The sequence below is a fragment of the Bactrocera oleae genome, chromosome 3, assembly GCF_042242935.1.
Source record: "Bactrocera oleae isolate idBacOlea1 chromosome 3, idBacOlea1, whole genome shotgun sequence".
Taxonomy (NCBI): Eukaryota; Metazoa; Arthropoda; class Insecta; order Diptera; family Tephritidae; genus Bactrocera; species Bactrocera oleae.
In genome coordinates, this window is record NC_091537.1 from 71,729,116 (window position 1) to 71,756,949 (window position 27,834).

A 27,834-nucleotide genomic window follows, 5' to 3' on the forward strand; every position below is an offset into this window, starting at 1 on the left:
CTCAAGCATGCCGATAGGCCTGGGTAAAATGAGCGCTATGCTATGTCTACTCAGCAGCATGGTAGCTGTTAGGCACCAACGACGGGCGCGCCTGTTTGTATGCTACATTTATTTATTTGCGCTAAATATGTGTTGAAACAGTTTTTGCCATGTCCACATACATACACAAGTATATGCTCATATTACAGTTGATATGCTCGAGTACATTGACATGCAGTATTTTAATATGCCCCGGCAACCAGAATGCCTGCAACAACATACGTCTATAATAACGACCACACAAGCAGTGGCATTACCACCGGCACGTCATTTTCTCACTTCATACCGAACAGTGGTCAGATGCACGTGCAATATGTTAATTGGTTAGGTATATCATAGCTAGCGACGTGCTCAATAGTTTTGTAAATGAGACCTTGCCCTATGGAATTTATTAAGTTCTTTCTGCTCAAACGAAACGAACCCATTTAGACTTTCATATACTCGTATGTATAGAGCCTATCGAAAGCCATCAGAAACCTTAAATCGACACGTTAAACACCTGTTAGCCGATATATACATATATAAAATATATGCTAGAACATATCATTATCAGGAAAATATGTCTCTGAATTTTATTAAGATAACACACAAATTGACCAATGGGTAAGGCACAAAGTCAACTGATTTGAAAATCCTTATATTAGATATATGGGAGCTGACAATTTCGGTATCTCGTGGCTTTATAAATTACGATCCGATTGCGACCATTTTGCAATGTAGGATGTCATACCTCAAGGGCATTAACTTTACAAAGTTTTATTCCTTTATATAACTTTATTGGTGTTTGATCTATATACATACTGTAAAATCAAAGCATCGGATGGAATGTACAATTTGTTATGTTGAAAGTAGGTGGGGTTTTAAACCGATTTTGCCCATTTTCACAATGTAAATTAATAATATCAAGGCATTGTTCTGCTTTCACTTAGAGGTGAGCGGTGCCATTCTTTTTGACCGACTTCGATCCCGGCTTCATAGAGTAGGCGTATATGTTATATTTGGTGAGTTATCGCACTTCTTGTAGTTTCCAACATAATCGTTATATGGGGATTTTACCCATTTTAATTGTGTAATAGTAGGTGCCAAAGGGATTTGTTCTGAACGAATTTGGTTAAGATGACTTAAGTGGCTTGTGCGATATGTACTTTACACCTATTAGAGAGGCGGGGCCATGCTCACTTTAAAAAGTAGTCAGGTTACGCCCATCTGCAATAAAATACAATACGAAACAGTCAAGGAATACGTGTGCCAAGTTTCATTAAGATGTCTCAATTTTTACTCAAGTCAAAATTTACACGGACGGACGAACAGACAGCCAACCGGAATTCAACTCGTCTCGTAGTCCTGGCCAAGATCTTCAGAGTTATTTCTCTTGTACTTATAAAATATATTCCACATATGAATAAAATCGAACAACATATTGCTTTACAAACGTCGTTTAGTTAATATAAGAATTATTATACATGTGTGTTATGAGCTAGGTAAATCGGAACAAAAAAATAGTTTTACGTACAGCACGATAACTTCAACTTGCGAATTCTAACAAATCCTTTTAGTGTAGATAAAAGTTTGATCTCTTCTGAACACCAATTTTTTTATTATTTTTCCAGAGTGTTGATAGTAAAAATAATTTAATTTAATTTGAATAATTATCCTCAGATTTTTTTGACCTCAGGTTAATACGCTGATAAAGAGATAAACCTTCTCGTATTAGCCGGTCAACTACTATCGTGTGAGTTCAAATTACAAAAGCGACCTATATAATACCGCTCTACCTTCGGAAGACAATCCAGTCCAGAACTCGGGAGTATTTAACTGGCTCGAGCCAAGCCGCTAAAAATTAAACTCAAACAAATATTTGGCGTATATATGCCTTTCATAATGTGTCTAGTAACTTTATAGCTAACTAGAAGACCCCGGCCACGCCTTACTGTAGTTAAAGTAGTTATAATTAAATTATATTGTGTAAGCTGTTTATTTTAGTAATATATTATTATCAAAATTAATTTCGGCGTTTTTTGCTGTCTTTAAAGCTCGATTACCGAGCCAGTTATGATTTAAGTAATTATTTTGTGCATCTGGGAAAATACGGAAATTAATTACTTTTGCCTGTGTACAATAGTGCTGAAATTGTCTGACAGTTTATGGTATTTCGTAATTAGTACATGCAGTTAGTACATGCTCAAAAATGAGGATCAGTGGGCCATCTTGAAGATCGTCCGAAACTTCATTGAAATCGGTCCAGCCGTTTCGGAGTTTATATTGGATTACTATGTATATTATTAAATACTTTGTTATATCATCATTACTGTACTTAGGAAGCGTTTCTCTTATGTTCATAAATCCATTAAGATCTCAAAATTCAAAATCAAGTTTTACGTGGCGAGTTGCGTCAATGTGGATAGCATAAAAACTTTCCGCAAAAAAAATACATATACATACCAATTTTCATAATGATCGGTCAAATAGTTTCTGGGTCTCTCAATTAAGGATTACAAAAATGGTTTTAGTAGCACACTGTCCACCCACTTAACGGCTCATCAAGCTCAGTAATTATCCGGAACGTTAAAAAACTTGCACAGTTATTCACTAATACAAAACTACGCTGCGAAATAAATATTTTCAAGAAATTTTGTTAAGAGTGTAGGGAAGAAAACTTAAACTTTGCCATAGCGTTTCTATTTGCGAATTCCTTCAAATAAACTACCACATATTTCAACCATTGCAAATTACTTCCAGCTGGCACACTAAACGACCAAACAACGAGGAGTCCATACAGCATTTGTTGGCGACAGGTCGTGCAAAAATCAAGGAAGGCACGCTAATTATAACCGCAGTCGATCGGTCCGACAGTGGAGCCTTCTTCTGCACTGCCACCAACTCCGAAGGCAGCGAAACTTTAGAAGTACAAATTGCCGTTACATCACCGCTCACAGCCAGCATACAACCCACCGTACAAACAGTGAATCTGGGCAAAACCGCAAACTTGGTGAGTTTCATAGCTAGGAGGCGGCAAATTAATTGAATATTCTCGAAATTTGTTTGAAAGCACAAAAAAATCACTTAAATTTCGCACAATTAGCCTAATGATTGGCGTTTTTGTTTTGCACTAACCGTATGTGTGTGTTATTTTCATTAGATTTGCAGCATTTCGGGCTTCCCAAAACAGAGTGTTCTTTGGCTGAAGGATGGTCAGCCACTACGTTCTGGCGCACGTGTCCGCCTACTCTCCACAGAGCACGTACGTATTACGTCCATTACGAAGGAGGACAAGGGGATGTATCAATGTATTGTGAAAAATGATTTGGAATCGGCCCAAGCCACCGCGGAATTGCGACTGGGAGGTGAGTGGGATGTTTGGCTAATTATGGCAATTAGTTTATTTTATTTCATAATTGTGAGTGGATGGAAAAGATGATTTAAGGATAAAAAGGAAAACATTAAAAAAACCTCAGTCCCATCATATTTCTTTTAGAAGGCTCGGTTTACTTCAGAGATTCTAACATGAACAAACTGGGAAAATAGATCAAGAAAACGCTCAGCTGTAATACCAAAGCTGTCTTAAAATGTCTAAGTCATAAACTTAAACTAGCTCAGCTGAACTAAATTCTCGTCATCAAACTAAGTCATGTATATGCTGTCCAGCACAAAGTGTCCTCAAACGCTTCATAAAAAAATATGCTATGTTGGCGGAATGCGTTCACTTTCACTTAGTAAAAGCCTCCATAATATAGTAGAAAAAGTTAGAGGAGAATTCGCGCTTTTTTGGCTTGGGTGTTCAGTCTACAATACATTTTAAGCTCACCGATATATTTTAAAATAATATAACCTACGTCTAAGATTTTTCTATAGAGAGAGTAGAGGCTAACCTCACTTGATACGAATGCTGGAAATCGCACTTCCTGATTCCTAGTGAGCACTTTTTGAGATTAAATTTTGCACAAACTCGTCTTCTTAGATTGATCTTTTGTGTTTTATTAATATTATACCAGATGATACTTAATTAACTAAGAACACATTTTCCTTACAGAGGTGGCACCACAACTAATCTACAAATTCATAGAACAGACCATACAACCAGGACCATCAGTCTCGCTGAAGTGCAGCGCCAGTGGCAATCCAACACCAAAAATTGTCTGGCACTTGGATGGATTTCCACTACCAAATGTGAGTATGCCAATCCTACTCGAATATTAATTTAATCTATAATAACATACATGCCATACATACATTACTTTAATGCTCATGTATCTATGAGTGCAAGTTGATTTCATTTAACGCCACAATTAACTGAGACGTGGCACGACTTCACAACTTGGAAGAAGAGAGCATTCGAAATATAAGCTGGGCTCGGTGACTTTGCGCAACAAAAGATAAAGAAAGAAAAAATAGAGAGAAACATTACTAACTCGTTTACTCACCTGTCAATGAAGTTGCTCCACTGAAGACGAGGTGTCTGCACACCTTGTTGCCACTTCAAACGTATTTATATTTCAAATTCAATTTTCCATTTCCACAAATTGTATATATGAATACATACATAATGGGTGTTTTTTTTTAGACGTGTAGCTTTCAATTAGGCAATATTTCTTTGGACTTAGTCCTTTTGATAGCTTAGTTTGGTTTGCCATTACATAAAAATCAGACCTACTACAGAACAACATTTACAAATCGTGCAAATTTATTACCGAAATAATGGTTCGGTTCGCGCGATGCAGCGCTCGCTGCGTCCAATATTCGGTCAAAATAATCGCCTAGCAGAGTCGCTAATTCGACACCGTACAGTGCGCACCGAGCACGCTATTGCTGCTATTGAGCAGAGTATCGTTGAAGACACGAATGACTCCATCCGCCATTGCACGCAACAATTAAAGCTGTGCCTACCCATTCTATGGAAGATGTGTGAATGGCCCAAAACCAGATGGCCTCCGATCCAAGAAAATTCTTTTCAGCGATGAAGCTCACCGTTGGTTGAAGGGGTACGTTAATATACAAGTTGTTGCATCTGAAGTGATGATAGTACACAAGCCATTGTTGAGACACCGGTACATCCTCAAAAAGTCACTGTTTGGTGTGATTTCTACTTGTATACAGAGGAAATCATTGGTTCATATTTCTTTAAGAATGAAGACGGTCATACATAATGTCAATGGGGAACCTTACAGAGCCACGATTAATGATTTTTTCGTGACTGAATTATGGGATCTTGATGTGGACGACCTTTGGTTGCAACAAAGCAGCAGTATCTCGCGTCGTGCGCATATGGTGTAGCCTCTAAGGTCGTGCGATTTAACACCTATGCGTTATTGCTGACATACGGCCAAAATTGTTGCAAAAAGTGCTAGAAAATTGGGTTTTTCGGGTTTTACCCAAAATCATTTTTAAGAACTAATAGCAAATCCTTATATTTACAATAAAGCAAAATTCTTGACATTAACATTAAATAATATACGTTTTTTCTTCTTGAAAACCGCATGTCCAAAAAAAACACCCGTTACTTATAATATATAAATATAAGGAAGTGTTTGGGCATGTGAAGCATTAATGCGCGATTGCTGTCACCGGCAACTTTGAATACGACATATTGTAGAGGATATATTGTATGTACGTGTTTTGCACCAACACACTAACACTCACATACACACACACAAATGATAGTAAAGTCAGCTTTATATTGTATATCATGGTCGGGTGATGGACAGGAGATATGGATGTTAAAAGCATTAGAAACCACTGTTGGTATGTTCCACACACTTGTGATAATATGTTGAAGCTTAGAAATGCTTGAAATATTTGCGAGTTCCATTATCAACTTCAAACCCTTATCTATACTGCGCGCGCAGGCGGAGCACAACATGAACATAGCAACAAGAAAATTTTCAAACAGAAATATGTATTTCGATGAAGAAATAGCTTTACCGAAGGATTTACTACCCAATAACAGTTAGAAAAGTAGTAATCTCTTTTTGAGTCAAATTTGTATGACTTGATTTCGAACTTATAAACTAAATTGATGTTTAATTTAATTTAGATAGGATATTATTTTATACATTAAAAGCTGGTGTGTCCAAAGACGTCGTTTTGACTGAAACTTCCAAGTGAACGATGATATGTAAGCATTCTACTTTTAAATTGTATATACTGGAATATACATAGGTCTTCTGTAGAGCTACCGCATACATTGCTTCAAGATGAAGACTATGAAGGTTCAAACTCTCATACTGACGATTTATTTGGTTTCTTCCTCATCTTTCATCATCACCCTTTCTTTTTTTGCATTTAACGTTTTTATCCAACCGTCTAATTCTTGTGGACAACCGAAGCTTAGATCTCGATCCAGTGTCGGCTCTCAAATGTCTTCATCAAATATGGTGCAGTCTTGAAAGAACATATTTGTCTGATTTACACCCCAACTGTAAGTCTCTTCACGTTTTAAAAAGGGTTACTCGTATGGGCTCGGCTAAGTTTCCTCTAACTCGCTGTCAAATGGAATACCGATGGAATTGTTATAAAAACTAACTCATTTACCGGAACCGCCGATAACAGACTGCTACTGTCATACAAACTGATTGATCAAAATCAAGGCCTTGTATGTAAAACTTTTTTAATTCGATCAAAGTCAAGATAAAGATCTGTTTATAAACTTTTATGTCATACTCAGGTTTGCAAGCTTTTGTATTCCTAGAGATCACACATCGTCTTTAGCATTGGCTATCCATGCGGTAGTGAGAGTGTTGCTCTTTGCTATTGCTCTACGCTTTACGTACGCGTTAGTGCTTTGGATATACACTTTTTTTTACTGCTGCATTTGTTGTTGTTGCCTTCGTTACTGCTGTAGTTCCTGGTGGCTGCTAGTGTAAGCGACGAACGGGTATTTTGCATAAATCGCATTTTGGTGTTATGCACGAGAGGATACGTAAATTAAAGTCATCGTCAGAGTTGTGCGCATTTGAATTCTCCAATGCATCCATCTTAAAATGTAGGTACGCCCCGCAACCTGCTAGTAACCAGAATACTAAGAAATATGTTTGGCCGACTAGTCTTTTAATGCCGACTGCGTTAGTTGCGCTGCGCTGTTGCTTTGGTGCTTTAACTCCATGCTCGTACGATAGTCGAAGCAGCAAATAAAGTGGTTAGTGGTTGAAATAAGACAACTTGATAACTACAACTGAAAAGTTCAACCAATCCTGCTGTTGTTTTAGTTGAAGTTGATGGTTTCAATTGCAGTTTTAGTCATGTTGCACATATGCTTCTTGATATATGCCCATCAGCATACAAAAATTCAATCCCTAACTTTGGCTTTGAGGAATTTGTACAAAATTGTCAAGAAACAGTAGCCTCACTTTATATTGAACTTATGACAAGTTCATTTGTCATAAAAATGTCGGCGGGTTTAAGTATGTGAATAATAATATGTTGATGTAAAAACTAGAAAAAATTAAACTTAAAATTTGCCTAAATTGTTAACTCTCGGTAAACACTTTTTTGCATTCTTAGGTTTACGTAACTGATATGAACTCTGATCTACTCTAAGGGCGAAAATAAAAACTGTAAGATCATGTTTCTGTGCATAAGACATTATCCGCGCTGTAACATTAGTTTGGTAAAGAGTTAAAAAAATAAAAAGATGTTTTTGCAGAATGAAAACAAAATATTTAGTTACAAAACGTAAAGTACTTGAATTCTACAGAGAGGTGGGTTCACTGTGAAGAGCGCCTTCTCCTCTGATGTAGAAATCGACTGTAGTTCTGAAGAATCTAGGTGAAGGCTACTCTTTTCCTGATTATATATGCGTAATTAAACCGCTCTGGTTTTATTTGTTATTACAAATTAAAAGTATCGAGATATTCCGACGCACATCAATGGTTTAAACATTCACACCGTTAGTACTACTATCTTTAGGTTGCATAAAGTATACAAAGTAATGTATCGGAGATAAAATCTCGTATCTCTCTCTTCAAATTAACAAGTAAACGCATTGCTGAACTCAAGTCGCTGTTGACAGTCAAAACCGAAACAGTTTTTTCCGAAGCAATAAATCAAATTCAGTTTCATAGCGTATATTGACAACGGTGTAGGTCTAGGTCGAAAAGGGTATATGAGTATAGGAAAGTAAAACGTAGTCCTCTCCTACTAACAAGAAAGTTAGGAAAACCATGAACTTGAAAAAATCGCTTAGGCGTATATACTGCTAATCAAGAAGAAGAAAATATTGAGGTAAGCGTAGGCATTTGGAGGCTGCTGCAAGTAATTGTTTACTGCACGGTTGATCGCGTACACTTGTGGTCTCTAACAAAGGTTTCTACTTTTTTCTACACTTGCTACGAATATAATTCCGATGCTTGTATCCTTTCCAAGAAGCAGTTCCTTTCTTCCTAAATTACTTAGATGTGATAATAACGTATTGTATGTTAGACGGTTAGAGAAGCCTGAATCACTTTGATTGTTTAAGTCTCTAAAACTCCGAACTGCTGAATTATTTTCGACCTCGATTCTATACATGTTTCGATAGCTTCTTCTAGCAGTCACTTACTCAAAATATAGACAATTCTTTACAAAAATTTTACCATTTAGATAGAAATGATTTCTCTTCAAGATAATCAAAAAATTCAGTCCTCTAGTGACCATTTAATTTTATTATAAATTATTTAGTATTATAATATACTGTAAACATTTTATTTTCTAATGCAAAAAATTTAGGATATTTTGTATTTTGTTCTAGTTCCTTTATTCACATCGCTATATTATTTTAATATTAACACTTGAGTATGTATTTGTTTTTTATACACGATAGCAAGCTTTAAAATCTTTAATTAAATTCCACACTTGGCATTTCCCCACAGAACGACCGTCTCATGATTGGACAATATGTCACAATGTTTGGTGATGTTATAAGCCATGTCAACATATCTGCAGTGAAGTCAGAAGACGGTGGCGAATACGAGTGCAAAGCAATTTCGCGAGCAGGCGAAGCATCGCATTCGGCGCGCTTAAACATCTACGGTGAGTGGAACTAATAGAAATATAAACCCGCATACATACAAATATTAATAAAAGCACATATGACACCCCAGACGGATTGACAGGATGCGCTAAAATACCTGAAAACTTTGTGGGAAATGATATTTTTTTTATTTTTTTGCTAAGGTTTTTGACATACCTGCAAGGTTACTCAAATATATGGTATATTTTCTTTTTCACTTACAGGTATGCCATATGTGCGCATGATGCCGAAACTATCTGCAGTGGCGGGAAAGACCTTTTTTCTCAAATGTCCTGTGGCAGGATATCCAATCGACAGCATCATCATAGAGAAAGGTAAATATGCATACACAAGTTCATATTTATTAATTTGCAAGCGCACCAAAAAATATTCACACAACATTCGTATGAACTCTACTGACAGCTCAGCGTTTCTACGTAGGACCTTGCCAACGAAATTCTCTTTCTGCGAGCATTTCCGCTCAACGAATTTATTGCATATTATATAGAGTACGAGTGTTGCATGCAGCATGTGGCAAGTGTTGCTTTTGGGGCTTTGCATGTTTAACTGGAGCGCATCTGCTCACGTTAGGGTTATCCATAAGTACAATTAAAATATATAAATTCACTCAAGTATGGTATATGTTCAACGAAAATCAGCAGCATATGCGGAACCAAATTTATCAGTACACTTTATTTCAACTTCAAGCTTAACCAGAGCCTGTTTGTTCAATTACCGCAGATATAAGGTTTCACTGTGCTGTCCATTAGTTTTTATAGTTTAGGTTAAGTTAGATGGCTGATCCCTCAAAATGACAGGGGCGTTGTGAAGCTAGATGAAACATTCATATAGTTGGATAAAGCTATCGTCAAAGCGTCTTGAATTTATCGCGAATCTTCTAAGGTGCTTTAGATCTATTTTCGTTATCCATTCCCCTAGATGCCTAAAAGAGTGAGATCCATGGTGTTTTAGGCTTGATCTGGGAAAGACGGGACATTCGAGAAGAAAATGTTGAAATGATTCTATATCAACTATATATATCTTATTTTTATAATATAGCTAAATTTTTGGTCACAACTATAAACAATATGCGTTTTATTTCTAATATTCGTATTTATTTCTTCATAAAACCACATGTCTGAAAAAACATTCTTTAAAATTTAAAGTGATAGCCGTATTGCCTGAGAGCACTACCTTCGGAAATTGTCAGAAATATCCGAACCACGGCCTTTTGAAGTGTTCAACTCGTCCAGAAATCAATTGATTCGTGATAACTTATAATAAATAATAATATGTTAATTTATGTGATTTGTACCACCCAGCAGATGAATAGAAAAGGGTTTTCTTAATGTAGTGTATAAAAAAATTAGTGATGACATTTAGAGTAAATTCTTCATAAAACCAACTACCCTAATACCTTTTTAATTTCAAAAATGCACGTAATTGTTTTGTTTTTATTACGCTACTCACTCACACATGTACGTACACATTTCCGTTACAGATGGCGTCAGATTGCCAACGAATATATGACAGCGTGTTCAGAACGGCACCCTACTCATCGAGAATGTGCAACGTACCGCCGATCAGGGTACCTATACTTGCATCGCCCGCAACAAGCACAACTATACGGCGCAACGGACGGTGGAGGTGAAAGTTTTGGGTGAGTTAAAGTTGAAGTTGAGTTGGCAGTTGATGTGGCGAAATTTTCGTTGATGACGTTGGTATTGGTATTTTAATTTGCGGCCCATGTTGGCTGCCTGAAAATTCAGAAATTTCACCAGACTAATTTAAATTTGTCTGGAGTAGTTAATGAAAAACCACAAAATCATGAAATGTGTGCGCAGAGCTCCATATGAGTTTTGGTAAATTTGAAACTTGCATTTAGAACAATACGAAATAAGCTACGAAACAAACAGAATAAGCCCTGCAAAAGTGCTCGTTTAAATCACCGAATTTAATTGTTCTTGGTAATGCGAATTCGAAAAATTTATTACAAAATACCTTATGTTTAGTCCAACTGAATTTGGGCTTAGGTTTGGAGAGTGTTGGCCAGAGGTTTTATTATATGACCACGATTTGCATGGTTTAATGATTTTGAAGGCGTTTGTGTGGAAATTTTTAATTTGATTTAAATACAAATAATTTGCATTTTTTTTTTGTGTGTTTTTTTATCTATAAAATATTTATTTTAAGTTTAAATGTTGAAGTAAATGAAGATTAAATATTCAAGAACTGTGCAACTTTTCACAAAGCAAGCAAAAAAAAAAAAAAAAAACAAATACAAAAGATTTTTATTTCCTGAGCAAAGTGTATTAAGTTTACCACGAAGTTGTAAGACCGAGAGAGAAACTTCGCAGACCTTATAAGGAATATATCTAACTAATCAGCATGTCGAGCTGAGTCGATCTATGCCATGTTCATCTATCTATCTGTATACACGTGAACTAGTTCCACAGTTTTTGAAATTTAACGTTTTTCCTTTTGTTTTTATTAATTCTGGGTACATCTTTTATGCAAAAAGAATCTTCATACAAGAGTATATATGTTTTTTGTTTAAATTTGCATCAGGTTTTTTTCTCTTACAATTAGTTTATAATTAAGTTAAATTTAAATATAACTAGGAATAGAATTTTTAATATAATTTTTATCTTCAATATGAGTAAGTTTTTATTAAATATTTTTGTGAATGCTCTTAGCAAATTAAAACTAACAAATTCCGTACTTTAAACTTTCATTTGTTGAATTTATATATGTATGTTAAAGGTAGTCAGAGGTTCGAAAAAATGAGAATTTTCAGTAATTTTTTTTTTTTTTAAATCATGTTACTTCACAAAAGCAGTAATATGGCATTACTATATAATGTTTTGACTTTAAGTCACGAAAATTTAAAAAATAAAAATTTTAATATCCAAAGTTATAGCTGTCTGTGTTGACCCAGTTCCAAAAAAAGGTCTTTCCATTGACAATCATAAGTCCTAGGAGATTCATCTAAAATCAATCGGCCCGATTTTATTATGTATTCTGAAAGCTGTATAAATTTCATTAAAATCTACTGAACGGTTTTCGAGTTACAGTTGTCACTAGCTCAAAAACCATAGTTTTGAGAAAAACGCATTTAAAGTTTCTTGCAGCTGCCGCTAGCTACCTGCCCCCGAGTGCTTTGAAGTGCCCGAGCGCTCTTTGTTATTTGTCAAATAACTCAAAAAGTAATTATCGGAATTTTTTCAGGGAATATTTTTAAGATTTGATTTTTTGAAAATTCTGACTACACCTAACCCCTTAAAATAAAGTTTTTAAATTTTTGTGAATATTTTTAAATTATATATATTTTGTTTACTTTTATGTTGCATAAAATTGATTATTACGCCTCATTGAGATTACTTCGGCCAAACTCTCCCGCCACTAAAGCCACACACAATGCGGCTCGATATGCTTTTAGTTAGAGCTTTTCTACAACAAGTGGTATTTAAAAGTAAACCACTAATAATATTTTAAAATATATTGACTACCTTTTATAGCACACTTTAGCACCAATTTATCATATGCACATTTAATAACAATTAATTTGAAGAATTTTCAGCAATGCTACACAACAAAAGCCAATAGTAATTGCACATGTCAAAAATATGAAACTAATATAATAAAAAAAAATTAAAAAAGGTTAAATAAAAATAATAATATCAAAATGAATTTGCACGCTATTCACAATAACTAAGTTTTTTTAATTTGCACTGAGTGATTCGCAACTCGTAAAAAATATTTTCGCATTTAAACTTCACGCTATTTCAATTACCTATAAAAATGCATTTTTCCCAAGCCTGCTAAAAAATAATATGCACATGAACACACACAAGCACTCGTACAGTTTAAAAAAAACACATGCACATGCTGGCATTTCCCTTCACTAAAATGAAAAGAATGCACGAAAATATGACGCAGTTTAACGGTGTTCAAATGAAAGAACAACACAGCACAAGCGCCACATACACACACACATGCATCACTCACACACCAAAACTATAATTGTTCACCTGCGTTTTTCCATGCTTTGCTCTGCTACTCTTCTTCTTCCTTTTTTTTCTCACTCTGTTCATAATTTTCACTACTGCTGTTTTTATGCTATACCTGTATTTTTTTACCGCTATCTCTTTGTTCTACCTCTATGTGTTTGCATTTGGTGCGCATTTTGTTGTTGTTGTTGCTTAAATTTCCTCTTTATTGGCCTGCATACGAAATTTTTTGCAATAATTTTTTCACACACACACATACACACAGCCAAACACAATATTTTCGAATTTATATTGCGTTCGCTTTGACATATCGCTCTGGAGAGGAATTGATGAAATGTTAAAGTGCAATGAGAAATGTTAATTAAGCTTTTATACACACTCACAGACGTGCACGCAACTATGATATTCATAAGTAAAATCACAATAAACAAAAAACAAAAAAGCTCTGTGCAAATAAATAAACTTCGAAAAGCACACATCAATATTAGCCTCCAATAATACCGCAATTTTACTGCACATCAAAATGCAATAAAATCCCTATCGTCAGCCGGTAACGATTGTATAAGTAATTGCACTTGGATGAGCCCTTTGCATTCATATCCAATTCTGTTCGAATTTATTATTGTTTATTTCAGGTGCACCCACAGTGTTTTGTTTTGATTCCCAAAAACAAAAAAAAATATTACTCCTTCATATCACCACTCTTATTTATTCCAAGTTTCTTTGTTCTTGGTTCTTTGATCGCTAACACTCACAAATGACTTTTAGGTTACAAGATCAATAAGGGAATATTATCATTTCGCCAGTAACAATAATTATGTGATCAGTTTTAAGTTAAGTAATATTAGGTCATGAGATGAGATCACAGATGGATCACCAAAGGCAGTCTGTTTGTAGGAAGCTCCTATAATTGGATGTCAAGTGTCGACAAAGCCTCATAACCCAGCACATCCGATTATTGGAAATAAGTACGCCACCTAGACCTGTGAAGGCCTGACGGCTACGGTGTTTTTGGTTTGATTTTGCAAAAGCGGGATAGTAAAACGTGTTGATTTAAACATACTTCCACTTCCTTTAAGCAACTTCTTCAACTAACAACCGGTATGGTTTTTAACCTAACAGCGTTGGCTTTGATTGGGCTGAATACCTTGTGGTTTCTTCTTCCTTTGTTCTGGATATCAAAGAGTAAAAAACCTTAGACATTTTATTTAGTTTCGGCTACGGAGGGAATTTTCCTTGGGAGCTCATTACAATTTCAGTGCTATATATTCGTTCTGCAGTGTGCTGTAACTTAAAATATTATAGTTTGATACATGAAGTTACCACTTCCAGACCTCAAATCTGTTCGTGAGACCACTTGATATAGAAATCCTTATATTTCCGTAAAATATTTCGACATTACGTAAGTAAGCGCCTGTTGTTGTTGTTGCCGTTATCTAATACCTGTGTAGCTGGCAGAGTTTAAGTTAGTTTACATCCAAATCATATAACGGGAGACCCAGAAAACATGCTTTTTCGAAGGGGTTGGGTTCGTTGGGCATGCAAAGAGGTCGTTTCCATATGCTCCAGCGGCTTCTTCCTATCCACATCTTCTACGCAGGTTTGATACAACAATACTCACCCGAATCCGAAAAACGTTATACACTATTGAAATTAAAGGGAAACTGGGACCATATGTCTACTTTCTTAGCATACTGTAATTAATAATGATGCTTTCGATAAGGTCAATTTCGAAATTCGAGGCCAGATATTTCAAATTTGGAGGTTTACTAAGAACAACAAATAAATCACTTTTTTACTTAGAGATCAATCCCACGCAAAAAACAGGTTTGTGGGTATAGCAAAAAAAACATAAATTTTGTGACATAAAAAAAAGTGACTTAAAATTCACTGCAAGTTCATCCAAGTTATTACACAAAGCCATGTTTTCACTAATAAATATTACACACATACATACTTACACTAATATAACTAAAACTTTATTAAAACACTCGATAGCGCAAGTTATAATACTTTCCAAAACCTGTCCTCCACCTTAACCAACTTTTCCTTTTCGCCTCCCTCAGTGCACTTGCACTCGATCAACACGCTTGTTTGCTTGCAATGAAAATTTATGCGAATGATCAGCATGCAGCACACGCACCACGAGTTTTGCACAACATTAAGCACTTAATAACTCACCAACAAGCACCGCAGACGCCCACCATTCATATGCAGCGCACTTTAAGCGCTCACTTCTACTGCATCCACTTTTTATCTAAATATTTATTGTTTAAATTTCAGCAAAGCATATCTTCCCGCTCTCTTAAATAACTATTAAAATCACGTCCGTTGCAATGCACCGATTTATTTCGCACATTTTTTGATTTTTTTCAACCTTTTTTCACTACTTAATTCCAGCGCTCTCTTTTTGGTTTACCTTTCTTGGAAATTCTAGTATTTAACTTTTTTTGTGTTCTTCTTTTTTTCTTCCTCCTTTATTCTCTATCATTTATGTTGTGTGCACATCACGATTTGCATTTTGCACCATTTTGCATTTCTGAATTTCTGCACTTCTGCATCTGAACCTGCATTTGCATCTGCATCAGCATTGCGCATTCGCGACGCGGCGTCATGGTGCGGCGCTCAAATGGCGCTCACCGCACAGTTGTGTGTTTTGTCAACATCCAACGCCCGTGCGTCCCATCCGCGCGCCGACAGCCGTCGACAGTCAGCAATCAGCCATTAATTCCTCAAGCATAAGTACCTATGTATGTATATATATATAAATATGTAGCCTATATATAGGTATATACATATTTACATATATGTGTTTGTTGTGTCTGCTTGCTGCTCTCGGTTGCCTGCGTTCGCTGGACGTTTGGGTGTACGAGCAAGACAGAATCCTCATTATGGGGCATTGTGTTGTGTGACATGCGGTCGTCCTTGGCTAAACAATGTTTATGGGTAATGGTTAAGTGGTTTGCGGTCAAATGATTTATACCGGAGTTAACATCGGACAAATGTACATATATAATATCGGTAATACGATAAACGTGTACTCGCCGCAATAACGGTTCTAGTTAGCGGTGAAAGTTTCAAACAAATAGTGTATAAGTACAGGGTGTCATTGAGATATTAAATATCCATGGCAAAAGGCCAATGCCCTAATGATTGCTAATATTGTATGAGCAAGTAAAATATAATTGAGGTTATTCCCAAAGTATTGTCTTTGATCAAGATTATTTTAATTTCAATCTTATGCATGTCGTCTTATATATACTATAACTCTGTATACATGATTTTGTATCATAGGATTAAATTTAAAAAGCTACTTTTATATTTATATATAAAATAGTCAGATTACTTAATTGATATGGCTCAGATAACAATGAAATGCTATATATAGAATTTTTCTTCATAAAATCTAGTTAATTGTTTAATTCTTATAATCCATTCCAAACAATATAGTGATTGTCACTTTCTATTTTCTTATGTAAAAATCGAAAGCGGTCCAGGGTTAGGTTAGGTTGGGTTAGATTAGGAAGTCGATCCTAAGAAGGATCGCACTTGGACAGCCTAAATGTCGTTCCGTTGTGGTACCTAAAATCTCCTATAAAGCTAGATCAAAAGACCCTTACATGTCGACAAAATGCTTTGAGCCTATAACAAATTTGTTGATATGGCTAAGATCCGTTTCGGCTAAGTCTTCTTATCCGCCGAATGTATGTTAAACAGAGATCTTCCTGTATCAGCCTTGTGATCCAGGTTACTCATATATGTACGTAGTTTGCCTTTTACATTTCGGGCTTTGACAACCCTAGTGTTGCAATCGGGCAACTCACAACTTTACCGTAAAGCTTAACATTTTTGATGTTATTCAGAACATTTTGACATACGAGCGCTATTGGTGTTGTTTACAGTAACACAAAATATTCATCTCAGCCAAAAAAATTAAATTAAATCGCGAACTTATTCGCGCGATTTTTTTTACAACGTGTTGACTCAGCAACAGTTCATCGATGACTTAATAAAATTTTTGGCGATGGAGCTTCATCAAGGTCCGGGGTTCATCGATGGTATGGGGAACTCAATCGAGGTCTTAGAGCATTCCAAAACGAGTTTTGTGAAGGTCGTCCAAAAGCAGATGTTCCGGAAACTATTGATGCTGTGCCCAAACTGATATCGCAAGATCTTAATGTGACCTATCGTGATATTGATACAAATATAGGCATTGGTGCGACTAGCACACATTCATAATTGCATCATCATTTGACTGTGAAAAAAGTTCTAGTCAATTGGGCGAGAAAAATTAAAAAAAAAATACGATAGCAGTGCTACGAAATACGTCTACGACATCGTAACAGATAATAAGTCGTAGATTTACCCGTATGAGCCAGAAAGTAAACAACAGTCGACTTATGTACATCCATTTGTTTGCCAGTTGTCTTTCAAGAAACCCGAAACTAAACGTCTTTTCACCACGATAATGCGAACTTTCCTACATCGACTGAAACAACTGTATTTCTGAGCATTCGAAACCTCGATTTGATGATATAGTTCTGACTTGGCACCGAATAATTTATATTCCGTATGTAAAAAAAGAGATCTACGTTTTTCGGTACATGAAGAGGCAGTTGATGGGTTCAGAACGCATGTTTTAGAGACACCTCAATCAGAAGTGCATCTTAATGGAAGATTTAAATCTTAATGGAGGATATTTTGAAAAACAATAAAGCGATTTTTGATTATAAACATTTGTTTTGTTCTCTAATCCCGAAGTATAAAAGGCAACTCCCGTATCCATATCATATTCTTTATTTGCCAGCTCTGACGAACTGGATTCAATTACCAAATAATTAATATGTGCCGTTTCCATAGAAACTTACAACTGTAGACCCGGTTGCCCAAGGTAGCATATGTTGGCTGTTCACTTCGATCACACTTAAATTTGAATCAGCATTTAACCGTTACAAATGACAGGACAATTTCATGAGTATCGTATTTCTTTTATCTACAATCGGCGCTTAAGTTGGTTAAACATTTTATTTAGGTTCAAATAAATTCAAACGATGCTTGTGTGTTCAGAACATAATGGTCATTTTAAAATTTCTCGAGTTTCGAGAGTATGCTTGTAAAGTTGGTGTACTATATTGATATAAATACATGCCCCTGAAGTACGATAAAATTTTCAGCTGCGTTCATTTCTTACTTTGTTAAAACTCATACTTCGTTGCTTATTCGTGAATTCTTCGCCAAAATCAATACTGTAACGATGCCCGAACCTCCATACTCGACAGACACACCTTCATGTGACTATTCCTGCAAATAAATAGAACCTTAACAAGCCATTGTTTTACAAGATAGATGAAAATCGATGAAAAAACTAAAGGCTATCCGACAAATAGGGTTTAAGATGTGTTTCGACTATTGGCATAAGTGTATAACATCGACTAGGACTATTTTGAAGTCCCACTGATGTAGACGGATGAATAAATAATTTTTTCAATAAACGAAAATTTCCATTATTTTTTGAGCACACGTACATAAGCTTGGTCTACCACTCATCGACTTCTTATTCATGAAAATAGAAATAAAATATTTAAATTAATTAATTAATGAATTGAGGATAGATATCTCTACGACTTCAGTATTGACGGTTGTGTGGGGAAATTGCAATAGAACCGATCCTTGGTCAGATTGAATTCTCAATCTTGTTACGTAGGCCCGACAGCTTCCGGGAAATGTGCGCGAATGTCGTTTCTCTTAGACAAGTTTTTTTTTTTAATTTTTGGGGATAGTAATCGGTTTCAAGTTTCGCCACCCTGTATGCATATGCAGCTCTATAAGTACTCCCTTAATTATAGAATGTTTAGCCACAAATTCTTAATTATTACGAAACATATGGTAAACTCTCCGATTTAGGTCAAACTAATGTAACATATATGTGCATACTGTAATATTTGCATAAGTAAGTATGAATAAATAGCTTCAGATCTATTAAGAATAGGAATGAATGACATAGCAGCAGAAGAGAGCTGGGTACATATATACTTTTAGTTGGAAGCAAGCTTTGCGCTATTGAATTTGAAAAACACACAAAATGAAACCCAACCACATTTCAAACAAAACTATTGTTAATTAATGCAAACCACGAAACCGCAACTCAAATCAAAATGGCCAAATTGAAAAAAAATATCGCACAAACATACATACAAAAATGTGTGTGTATATATGTGTGTGCGTGAGGGAAGACCGCATTGGGCTCACACACGTTCACTACGAAGCAAAATTGAAAGTGCCACGCCCCCTAACCATCTAAATGTGTGGGCATTTGGCCAAACTGCTAGGAAATACATACATAGAAGTAAAACAAAGTAATAGAAACAAATAGAATTGTGCTTTGCATAAGCCTATTGATTTAGTGATCTGCCGCAGACTGTATAACTGTATATGTGATTGCGTCAATAACTATGGGAAATTTCAACTGATCCGACGACTAAACTAAGCGAAAGGATGAATATGAAGTATTGTCGGAAGCTTCTTCGATATCTAGGAAAACAGTCACTCACTCGACCCCTTCCCGAAAATAACAGAGGTTCTAGTCTAAGTGTATTCATAAAATGCAGGCAATCTTAATTTTCATTTAACAAAAACTGTAAGTTTATGTACAAAATACCACCAGACCTAATCAGTCTTAAGTAAATAGAATAATATAAAAATTATAAAAATATTATATAACAATGGTGAAACTGAATTTTCACTAACTCGCCAGAGTAGGGAAACGAAAAAAAATTTAAAGGAAGCATAATATTATTTTGACATAGGCTTATCGGGAAGCCTAAAGACTTTATTGTCACTCTTAATACACGTTATTTCAATCTCTAAAAGCTTTATGAGCTAATATTTTCCAGTACTTATACCACTAATATGAGATTTTGTCCTCTTAAGAAGCTCTCTTTTAAAGTTGCGACAAAGAAGCTTTCGGCATTTCCACTGGTCGCCATGGAGATGATTCATTTCATCGATAGGGTTAATTGGGTTTTAAATAAATAAAATCAAGTATTCTTAAAATCTATTATACCCATTTGTAGTTTTATGAGAAATCATAACTATACAGAGCTTGGATTACCTTGGTAATATGAGAAACAAGTCCTTTCGGGAACATATCATCTTCTTATGGAGTCTAATATTATGCCGCTGTGAGTAGCAGTGATACTATTTATTCTAGCTCTCAAAAATATCTTGAATAAAGAAGCAGAAGGATTTTCAAAATTGTCCAGCTGGTGCCGGTGTGGTGCGGATTTCCTTCTATGGGACTTATTACTTGAGATTTTTTTTTTCTGAATCGACCTTTAGCGAAATATGTGATTTCGTTCTAATCCTTAACATCACGTCCACAATTCACAAGCTGACGCTCAGTTGAAATTTTATAGTGACAACATTCCTTGCTTATTTCAACTTACGTAATTGATAGTACCAAGCTAGCATAATTTTTTCTGATATCACTAAGTACCAGCAGAGTTCAGAGTTCACGGATTTGTTCTACTACTCCACCTTGACCTAATAAAATTTATAGTCGTTGATTTATAGGTACAGAAGATATATTATTTCTAAGTGGTCATTTGAATCCAATTCATGGCGGTCCCAAATGAATAAAACAAAGAAAATATAAGTTGAATTTCCCAAAGTGCATTGATGTCAATGAAAGGCTTCATTTTGTTTAATTCTGGTTTAATGGAATTTTCAAAAAAATGTTTTGAATATGGCTCTTAATGAAATACCTATTTATCTTGCTTAAACGTAACACTAAGTAAACAAAGCTACCGCGTTCAATTTCATGCGTTCCACTTATCACTTACGATACCAAAAGTTCCACCCAAGATTACACCATTCTCATTCGCACGCGATCTGAATGTCGGCGACCGCACGAGCATACAATGTGTCATTGGCACCGGTGACCTACCGCTCACATTCACCTGGCTTAAGGACGGACAGCCGCTGCAGCAAATGGCCGCATCCATCACAACCTCAGCAGCAACCGCCTCTGGGCATAATCGCCTACTTATGGGCGGCGTTGGTGTTGGTGTCGGTGTGAATTATGTATTGCGCGATGGTAGTAGTGCTGGTGGTAGCGTTAGCGGCGGCGGCGGTGTTAGCGGTGGGCATCATAGCGGTACCGGTGGCGTTGCTGCATCAGGTCCATCAGGTCATACAAATCACGACGATTCAGCCGCCTCAGCGGCTGCGGCAGCATCAATGTCAACGAATGCGGATGGTAGTAGCGGTGGTGTAGATGGTGGCGCTGGCCAAGTGACAATTCGCCAAAATGATGATTTCACCAGCGCCCTCAGCATCACAAGTGTGACGCGAGCACAGAGCGGCACCTATACGTGTCGCGTACAAAACGATGCCGCCACTGTATCGCACTCTGCACAGCTAAGAGTCAATGGTATTAATATTATGCGTGTTGTTGTTGTCAGCATTATAATTATTATTAACTTTGTTGTTGTAGTTGTTCTGGCATGTTTGTTGGTTGCAATGTTAGCATTTATTTTTTTAAATTTTTATTTCGCTTGTTTCTAATAAGTTGACGCATGCTATCACGGTTGGCTATTGCTTACTGCTCGCATGAACAGCTTGAATTTCAACCAAAAATTTTCATGCCGCACTGCATGATTGCATTTGTATGTCTATTTCAGCATGTTTACTTTACAAATTTATTGCAAATACATTTTTTGTGTTGTTGTTCGATTTCTTTTTGCAAATTTTTTGGCAAACTCTGCAGCCAAATGCATGTTATTGCACACAAAAGCACATGAAGGCACACATACAAACTCTTAGTTGTAAAAGTATTTAAATTTATTTATGTAACCTTTTATCAGCACAACCATATATCTTACTTGTTGTTGTTGGTTGTTAATGGTTTTATTGACGCACATCTAATTGATGCGAATATATGTTAAGTGTCAATATAAAATGGTTATGTTTCCCAACATATACACACAAAGGCGCACAAGAATTTTATTTGCCAACAGTTGTTGCACACATTATTTTTGGTGAATTCGTTTTGTTTCGTTGTTTTTGTTTTTAATTTCAGCTATAGGCTAGCGTATATAACTATGCAATCGATTTTTTGGCACAAATAACCGTATATTCAGAACGAACTTTGCGAACGAAAATAAATTAGTTGGCATAAGCGCAGAGCTCGTAAAAGTATGCTTTTATATTTGAAACTACGGCGGACATACATAGATCTACATATATCAATTAGCCGATAGACAAAAAGATTGCAATATTCTCAAATATTAACACATTGACTGCCATTTGTTCGGTATAGAAGTGTTGTACAGGCTTCCAAACAATTTATTTATACTCCGATACAGAAACTTATATAAATTTCTCTTAACTAATTTATGTTTTACTTTAATAGCTCGTTTATTTTATAAACAGTGTGAACTATGCTTAACACCACTCAACAAATCTGAAGGAAAAATTTGCGACTGATGGACTAGGAGGTCTGTGGCTGTATTTGAGGTGTTCTGATTACGAATTTGACTACAAAAATTTCCCATCACGTACGGCTCTTTGTTTTAGTCTTTGCAATAAGATTTTATATAACATCAACTGAATTTTATTCGGACAATATGAGACACATATTGAAATTTTGGATTTCGTCTCTTGTTTCGCACAGAAAGGAGTTAATTTTAATAGATGGTCAAAAGGGTCGCACACGGAATTCCGTCTCTAACATCCAAAAGTTGGACACTATATTAATTAATCTACCTAGTTCGTTTTCTAAAATTTGACAAACTGGTAAAACCTGAACTTTGATGAGTTTACCAATGACATTGTATTTAATCCGCCGGTTGATGAGGTATTTAATTTTTTCACAGACTTTTTCAAAGCCATTAGCCTTACCAAATTCTAAGCAATATTGAGCAGACTTAATTCATAGTTGGCACGTAGATTCTCTTTGATATTTCGGGATGTTGAATCTTGCAACTTACAACTTTATCACAAGGTTTGGCATTTTTCATGTTATATTAGGTGTACTAAAAAGAAATCCATTAATTTAGCATGAAATTTAATGTAATGTAAAGTATCCAGCCTTATTCAAACGGTTCCAAGCGCTTTTTTGTGCAGTGTTTAGGTCCTGGACAATCGTAATCTCGGCGATTTGAAATATTTGATCGATTTTTTCGATAATTGATCTTCCAGAACGTGGTGCATCTTTTACATTGAAATAACCAGAACAGAATCGACTAAACCAAAATTGCGCATGATTGGCTGTTACAGTATCAGGACCATAAACGCCATTCACATTTTCAGCTAGCTTTTGCTAGTGTCCATCTTTGACGCGCGCTCAAACAAAACCGAATCAACCCATCACAAAATTGTCAGAAACACTTTTTTAGTACGAAATGTCATCTTTCTAACGCCATTTAGCCGAACCCGATCGAACTTATACAACGCGAGATACAGATAAATAACGCCATCTATTGGAAAAATAATGGATTTCTATTTGCTAATGTGTGCATACTCAGAACGTTTTTACATACGAGCGCAATTTGTATTGTTTACAGTAGCTGAAATTATTCACCTACTATATATAATACATTGTAATTCCGAGTCGCTCTGAATATCAAGGCTACACAGTTTTTGAAAGTGATAACAAATTGCGATATATGAGAGAACAATATTGGACTATCAATACACAATAGAATAGAATTTTCCTTTACATATTTTGAAATAGGTATTATATGACTCCAGATATTTCAACCAAAACTTGAAGCATGAATCTGAACTATTTATGCGTTCTACTGGATCACTTTTAAAAGAAAACTTAAAATTCCAAGTCCAATTAGGGAAAGTGAAAATTCAGCTGATTCTGATTAGTCAAATCACAGTTCTCTGTTTTGGGTACTGCCGGGTTCCGCATATATAGCTTACCTGGCTTCCAGTATTAGGAAACCCTTAGCTCTAAACTCTGACTTTCCAAATGCTTCTTTCCCTAGGTGTGATTGTTATAAGTATGAGAGCTGAATTTGTTACACAGTTTTCAACTCCGTTTCCCATCATCCCAGGCCAAGCTACTTAAAGACTCTTTCTGCATTCAGTCGAATAACCTTAACTACCTTTGTTAGCAACTCAGGGGGGACCTAAGGCAACTTAAACATTTTTATTCAAGCTTTTCAAATATTTAATATTTTCTTCAATCCTTTTCACTTACTGCCCTCAATGGCATCAAAATATTTAACTTCATCACACTACTAACCCCATGTAAAGGGAATAAATTCATTTTTTGCAATTGTGTTTTGCAAACTATTTCTTCTCTCCCAAGTATCTTAGTAGAGTTTAAGTAGTTTTTTCATATTATATAAGGTTGTCAAATATCTCCCTTCCGCTTTTTTGCTCTTCATTCAATGCTTTATAAAAAGTGTTACAGTGATCGGATTTAGTTAAAATATGCGCCGTTTTGTTCGATGATCTGTTTCCATCTAGACGGCAACTTCATAATACCTCCCTGTCCCCCCTCCTTATTTGCGAAGAATTCGGACACCCACTTTTCACAAGCCTCTTTTGAGTTCAACTTCACACCACCAAGGGCATTCGCCATGGGTAGGAACAGGTGGTAATCACTTGGCGCTACGTCCGGGCTATATGGTGGATGCGATAAAACCTCCCATCCAAGCTCCCGTAGCTTCTGACGAGTCATCAACGAAGTGTGTGGTCTGGCGTTGTCCTGGTGGAACACTACACCCTTCCTGTTGGCCAATTCTGGACGCTGCTGGTCGATCGCCTGCTTCAAGCGGTCCAGTTGTTCGCAGTAGATGGTAGAATTAAGCGTCTGGCCATATGGGAGCAGCTCATAGTGGATGATTCCCTTCCAATCCCACCAAACACACAGCAAAACCTTCCTGGCCGTCAACCCCGGCTTGGCCACTGTTTGGGACGATTCAGCGGCCTTCGACCACGATCGTTTTCGCTTGATATTGTCGTATGTGATCCATTTTTCGTCGCCAGTCACCATCCGCTTCAAGAATGGGACGAGTTCGTTCCGTTTCAGCAGCATATCGCAGGCGTTGATTCGGTCCAGAAGGCTTTTTTGCGTCAATCTATGCGGCACCCAAACATCAAACTTTTTTTTGTATCCAGCCTTCTGCAGATGGTTCAAAATGGTTTGGTGACTAACTCCCATCTCCTGGGCGATGTCACGAGATGCCATATGCCGGTCTAACTCGATGTATTCCATGATTTGATCAGTATTTGTCGTCACAGGTCTTCCGCCGGCTGGCTTATCCATGGTGTCGTTTTCACCGGCTCTGAATCGTCGAAACCATTCCTCCGCGGTTCGAAGTGATAGAGTACCATCCCCCAAAACACCATTAATCTCACGGAACGTTTCTCTAGCGGATTTGCCTTTAACGAAGGAAAACTTTAAAATAGCGCGAATTTCGGCGTTAGTGAACTCCATGTTTACACGTCTATAACTGTTGAACGCAATATCCAAACTAATCATACATAGCGTTGTTTTGTAGGTTATGTCAAGACCTTTCAAATTATGTATAGTGTTTCTAGATACGAGCTCTGTAGCGCTTCGTACATAGCCGCGAAATTCAAAAGACAAAAAATAGAGATTAAATAAAGATATTTGACAACCTTATATTAGCTACTTTTATTATACCCTGAGCAGTATATATTAAGTTTTCCATGAAGTTTTAAACACCCAAAATGAAACGTCGAAGACCCTATAAAATACATATATAAATGATCAGCGTCTCGAGCTGAGTCGATGTTTATGGTATACGCATACTAACACCTCAGTTTTTGAGATATCAATCTGAAAATTTTCACACGTTTTTTCTCCCCAAGGAGCCACATTGTCGGAACCGCCAATATCGGTGCACTATAGCACATATCTGCCATACAAACCTAAAGATCGTACTGCTTGTTCCTACTGTTGCTTGTATGAAAAGCTTTTCCATTAGACGATTTGGCATGAGCTTTTGTCTAAGGCAATGGTGCAATCTTCGAAGAAATGGTTCGGATCGGATCACAATGGCATACGAGTGTAGCTGTCATACAAACTGACTGATCAATATCAAGTTTTTTAAGGAATCTTTTGTGTTTATGTAGGGTATTGTAGCTTCTGTGCAACCGAATTAAACGTTTTTTTTCTTGTTTTTCTTTAATTTCATTTCGAATCCTATCCATATTGGAGGTCAATGTGTTAAGCATAGAAACCGCAGCATATTCCTATATTTTTCCGCAATTTTAACCACAAATATATGTATATAAATTCAAGTATGTGTGTAGTAATGCCTCTTTGAACAAATCATTAAAATTAATTATTTGTTTAATATCATCGGTAAAAGCCCGATGGCTCGCTGCATAAACATACATATTATATGTACAGGGAGGTAGATACCTACATATATGCCCTGCGCTTATACTGCAACACATGCCACTATCGCTGTAAATTTAGCGGTTTGAGTCTCGTAAAAGTTGAAAATTGAAATGTGCCAAATTATTAAAAGTAAATGCAAATATTCCACTAGTTCGCTATGAATGTATGTGAGTAATTAACTGCAGTTTTGTGGTACAATGTGTGAGGAAGATCGGTTAGAATGTGCCTCAATTTACTATAAAAGGAAGAAAAATTAACTTATTAACAATAACAAAAATAATGCGACTTATATTTATATAAAAATTAAATATGAAATTTTTTTCTTTCAAAATACACATACATACATAAATATATAAACATATTTAAACCTTTTAATATGGTATAAAAAATGTATAAATTTTTTTTGGGAAAGAATATATGAGAATACATATAAATATTTGTAATTTTAAAAATCATTCAGGTAATTAAAACCGCAACTACGAACAAATACGAGTACGTTACATTTACGACACATTTTTTCAGTTCTCACTCCTCGCTATAATCTTTCTACACATTTCAGCTATCTATTTAATTTCAAAAATTACCTATATTTATAAAAAGAATTCAATTTAAATCTACACATTTAGTTCCTCCACGCATTTCGCCGTTCAACTTCGAAGAGGAAATCACCGAGGGTATGCGCACGCAGCTGATGTGTTCAAGTAGCCAGGGTGATCAGCCGTTCAATATCACTTGGCTAAAAGATGGTACATCGATTTTGGGTAATGCCGCACAACAACAACTACCCGTCGCTAATTTACCGAGCGATTTAGCGGGTGGGCGCTTACAAAATGGCGGTGGATCGCTTGGTGGTGGCGCCGGTGGGAAGAGTTATAGTCCAATGGATAGCTCTCTCACCATTAATGCGTACACACCATTTTCCAGCATTATTTCCATACACAATGTGACGTCACGTCATAACGGCAATTACACGTGTCGTGTCAGCAATCGCGCGGGATCCGTTGAGTATACGGCGGTACTGTCCGTTTCGGGTAAATTTGTGAATGTGTTCAAAATACTAATAATCGCACCAAATGCAAGAGAGCAACACCAATTGTATGCAAATCACGAAAAATTACAAAAAAAAAAAAATTTAATTAAAAATCAAATCAAGCACTTGCTTCAAGCTAATCATGCACTTTACAACAATAGTATATCGTATCTGGCACTGCAAGTACTTACTAACTACTACATACATGCATATCTACATATATGTTGCAGCACTGATTATAATAAGTAGTTTGGCACAAAAATATTTGAAGAAAAAAATTTGTTAAAAATTATTTGTGTGTTGTGTACTTTGATACGAAGCAGTGAAGGGTGCAAAATTTTACAAAAGATTTTAAAAACTTCGAGAGAATAATATAATTTTA

General features: G+C 36.1%; 1 protein-coding gene and 1 long non-coding RNA gene across 2 annotated transcripts in view; one reads left to right on the forward strand and one right to left on the reverse strand.

Moving 5' to 3' along the window:
• LOC106616385 (cell adhesion molecule Dscam2-like) overlaps nucleotides 1–27,834 on the forward strand; it is a 103,818-nt gene that overhangs the window by 47,436 nt on the left and 28,548 nt on the right. The window contains 7 exon segments of the mRNA XM_036361997.2: nucleotides 2,779–3,028; nucleotides 3,179–3,383; nucleotides 4,070–4,206; nucleotides 8,883–9,042; nucleotides 9,247–9,357; nucleotides 10,524–10,682; nucleotides 20,885–21,463. Of these exon segments, the coding sequence (XP_036217890.2) occupies nucleotides 2,779–3,028; nucleotides 3,179–3,383; nucleotides 4,070–4,206; nucleotides 8,883–9,042; nucleotides 9,247–9,357; nucleotides 10,524–10,682; nucleotides 20,885–21,463 (1,601 nt within the window).
• LOC118680724 (uncharacterized) lies at nucleotides 8,637–9,281 on the reverse strand. Its single transcript, XR_004976332.2, has 2 exons — nucleotides 9,200–9,281; nucleotides 8,637–9,147 (listed from the first exon to the last, which is right to left on the reverse strand). It is a non-coding gene; the product is annotated as an uncharacterized lncRNA (long non-coding RNA).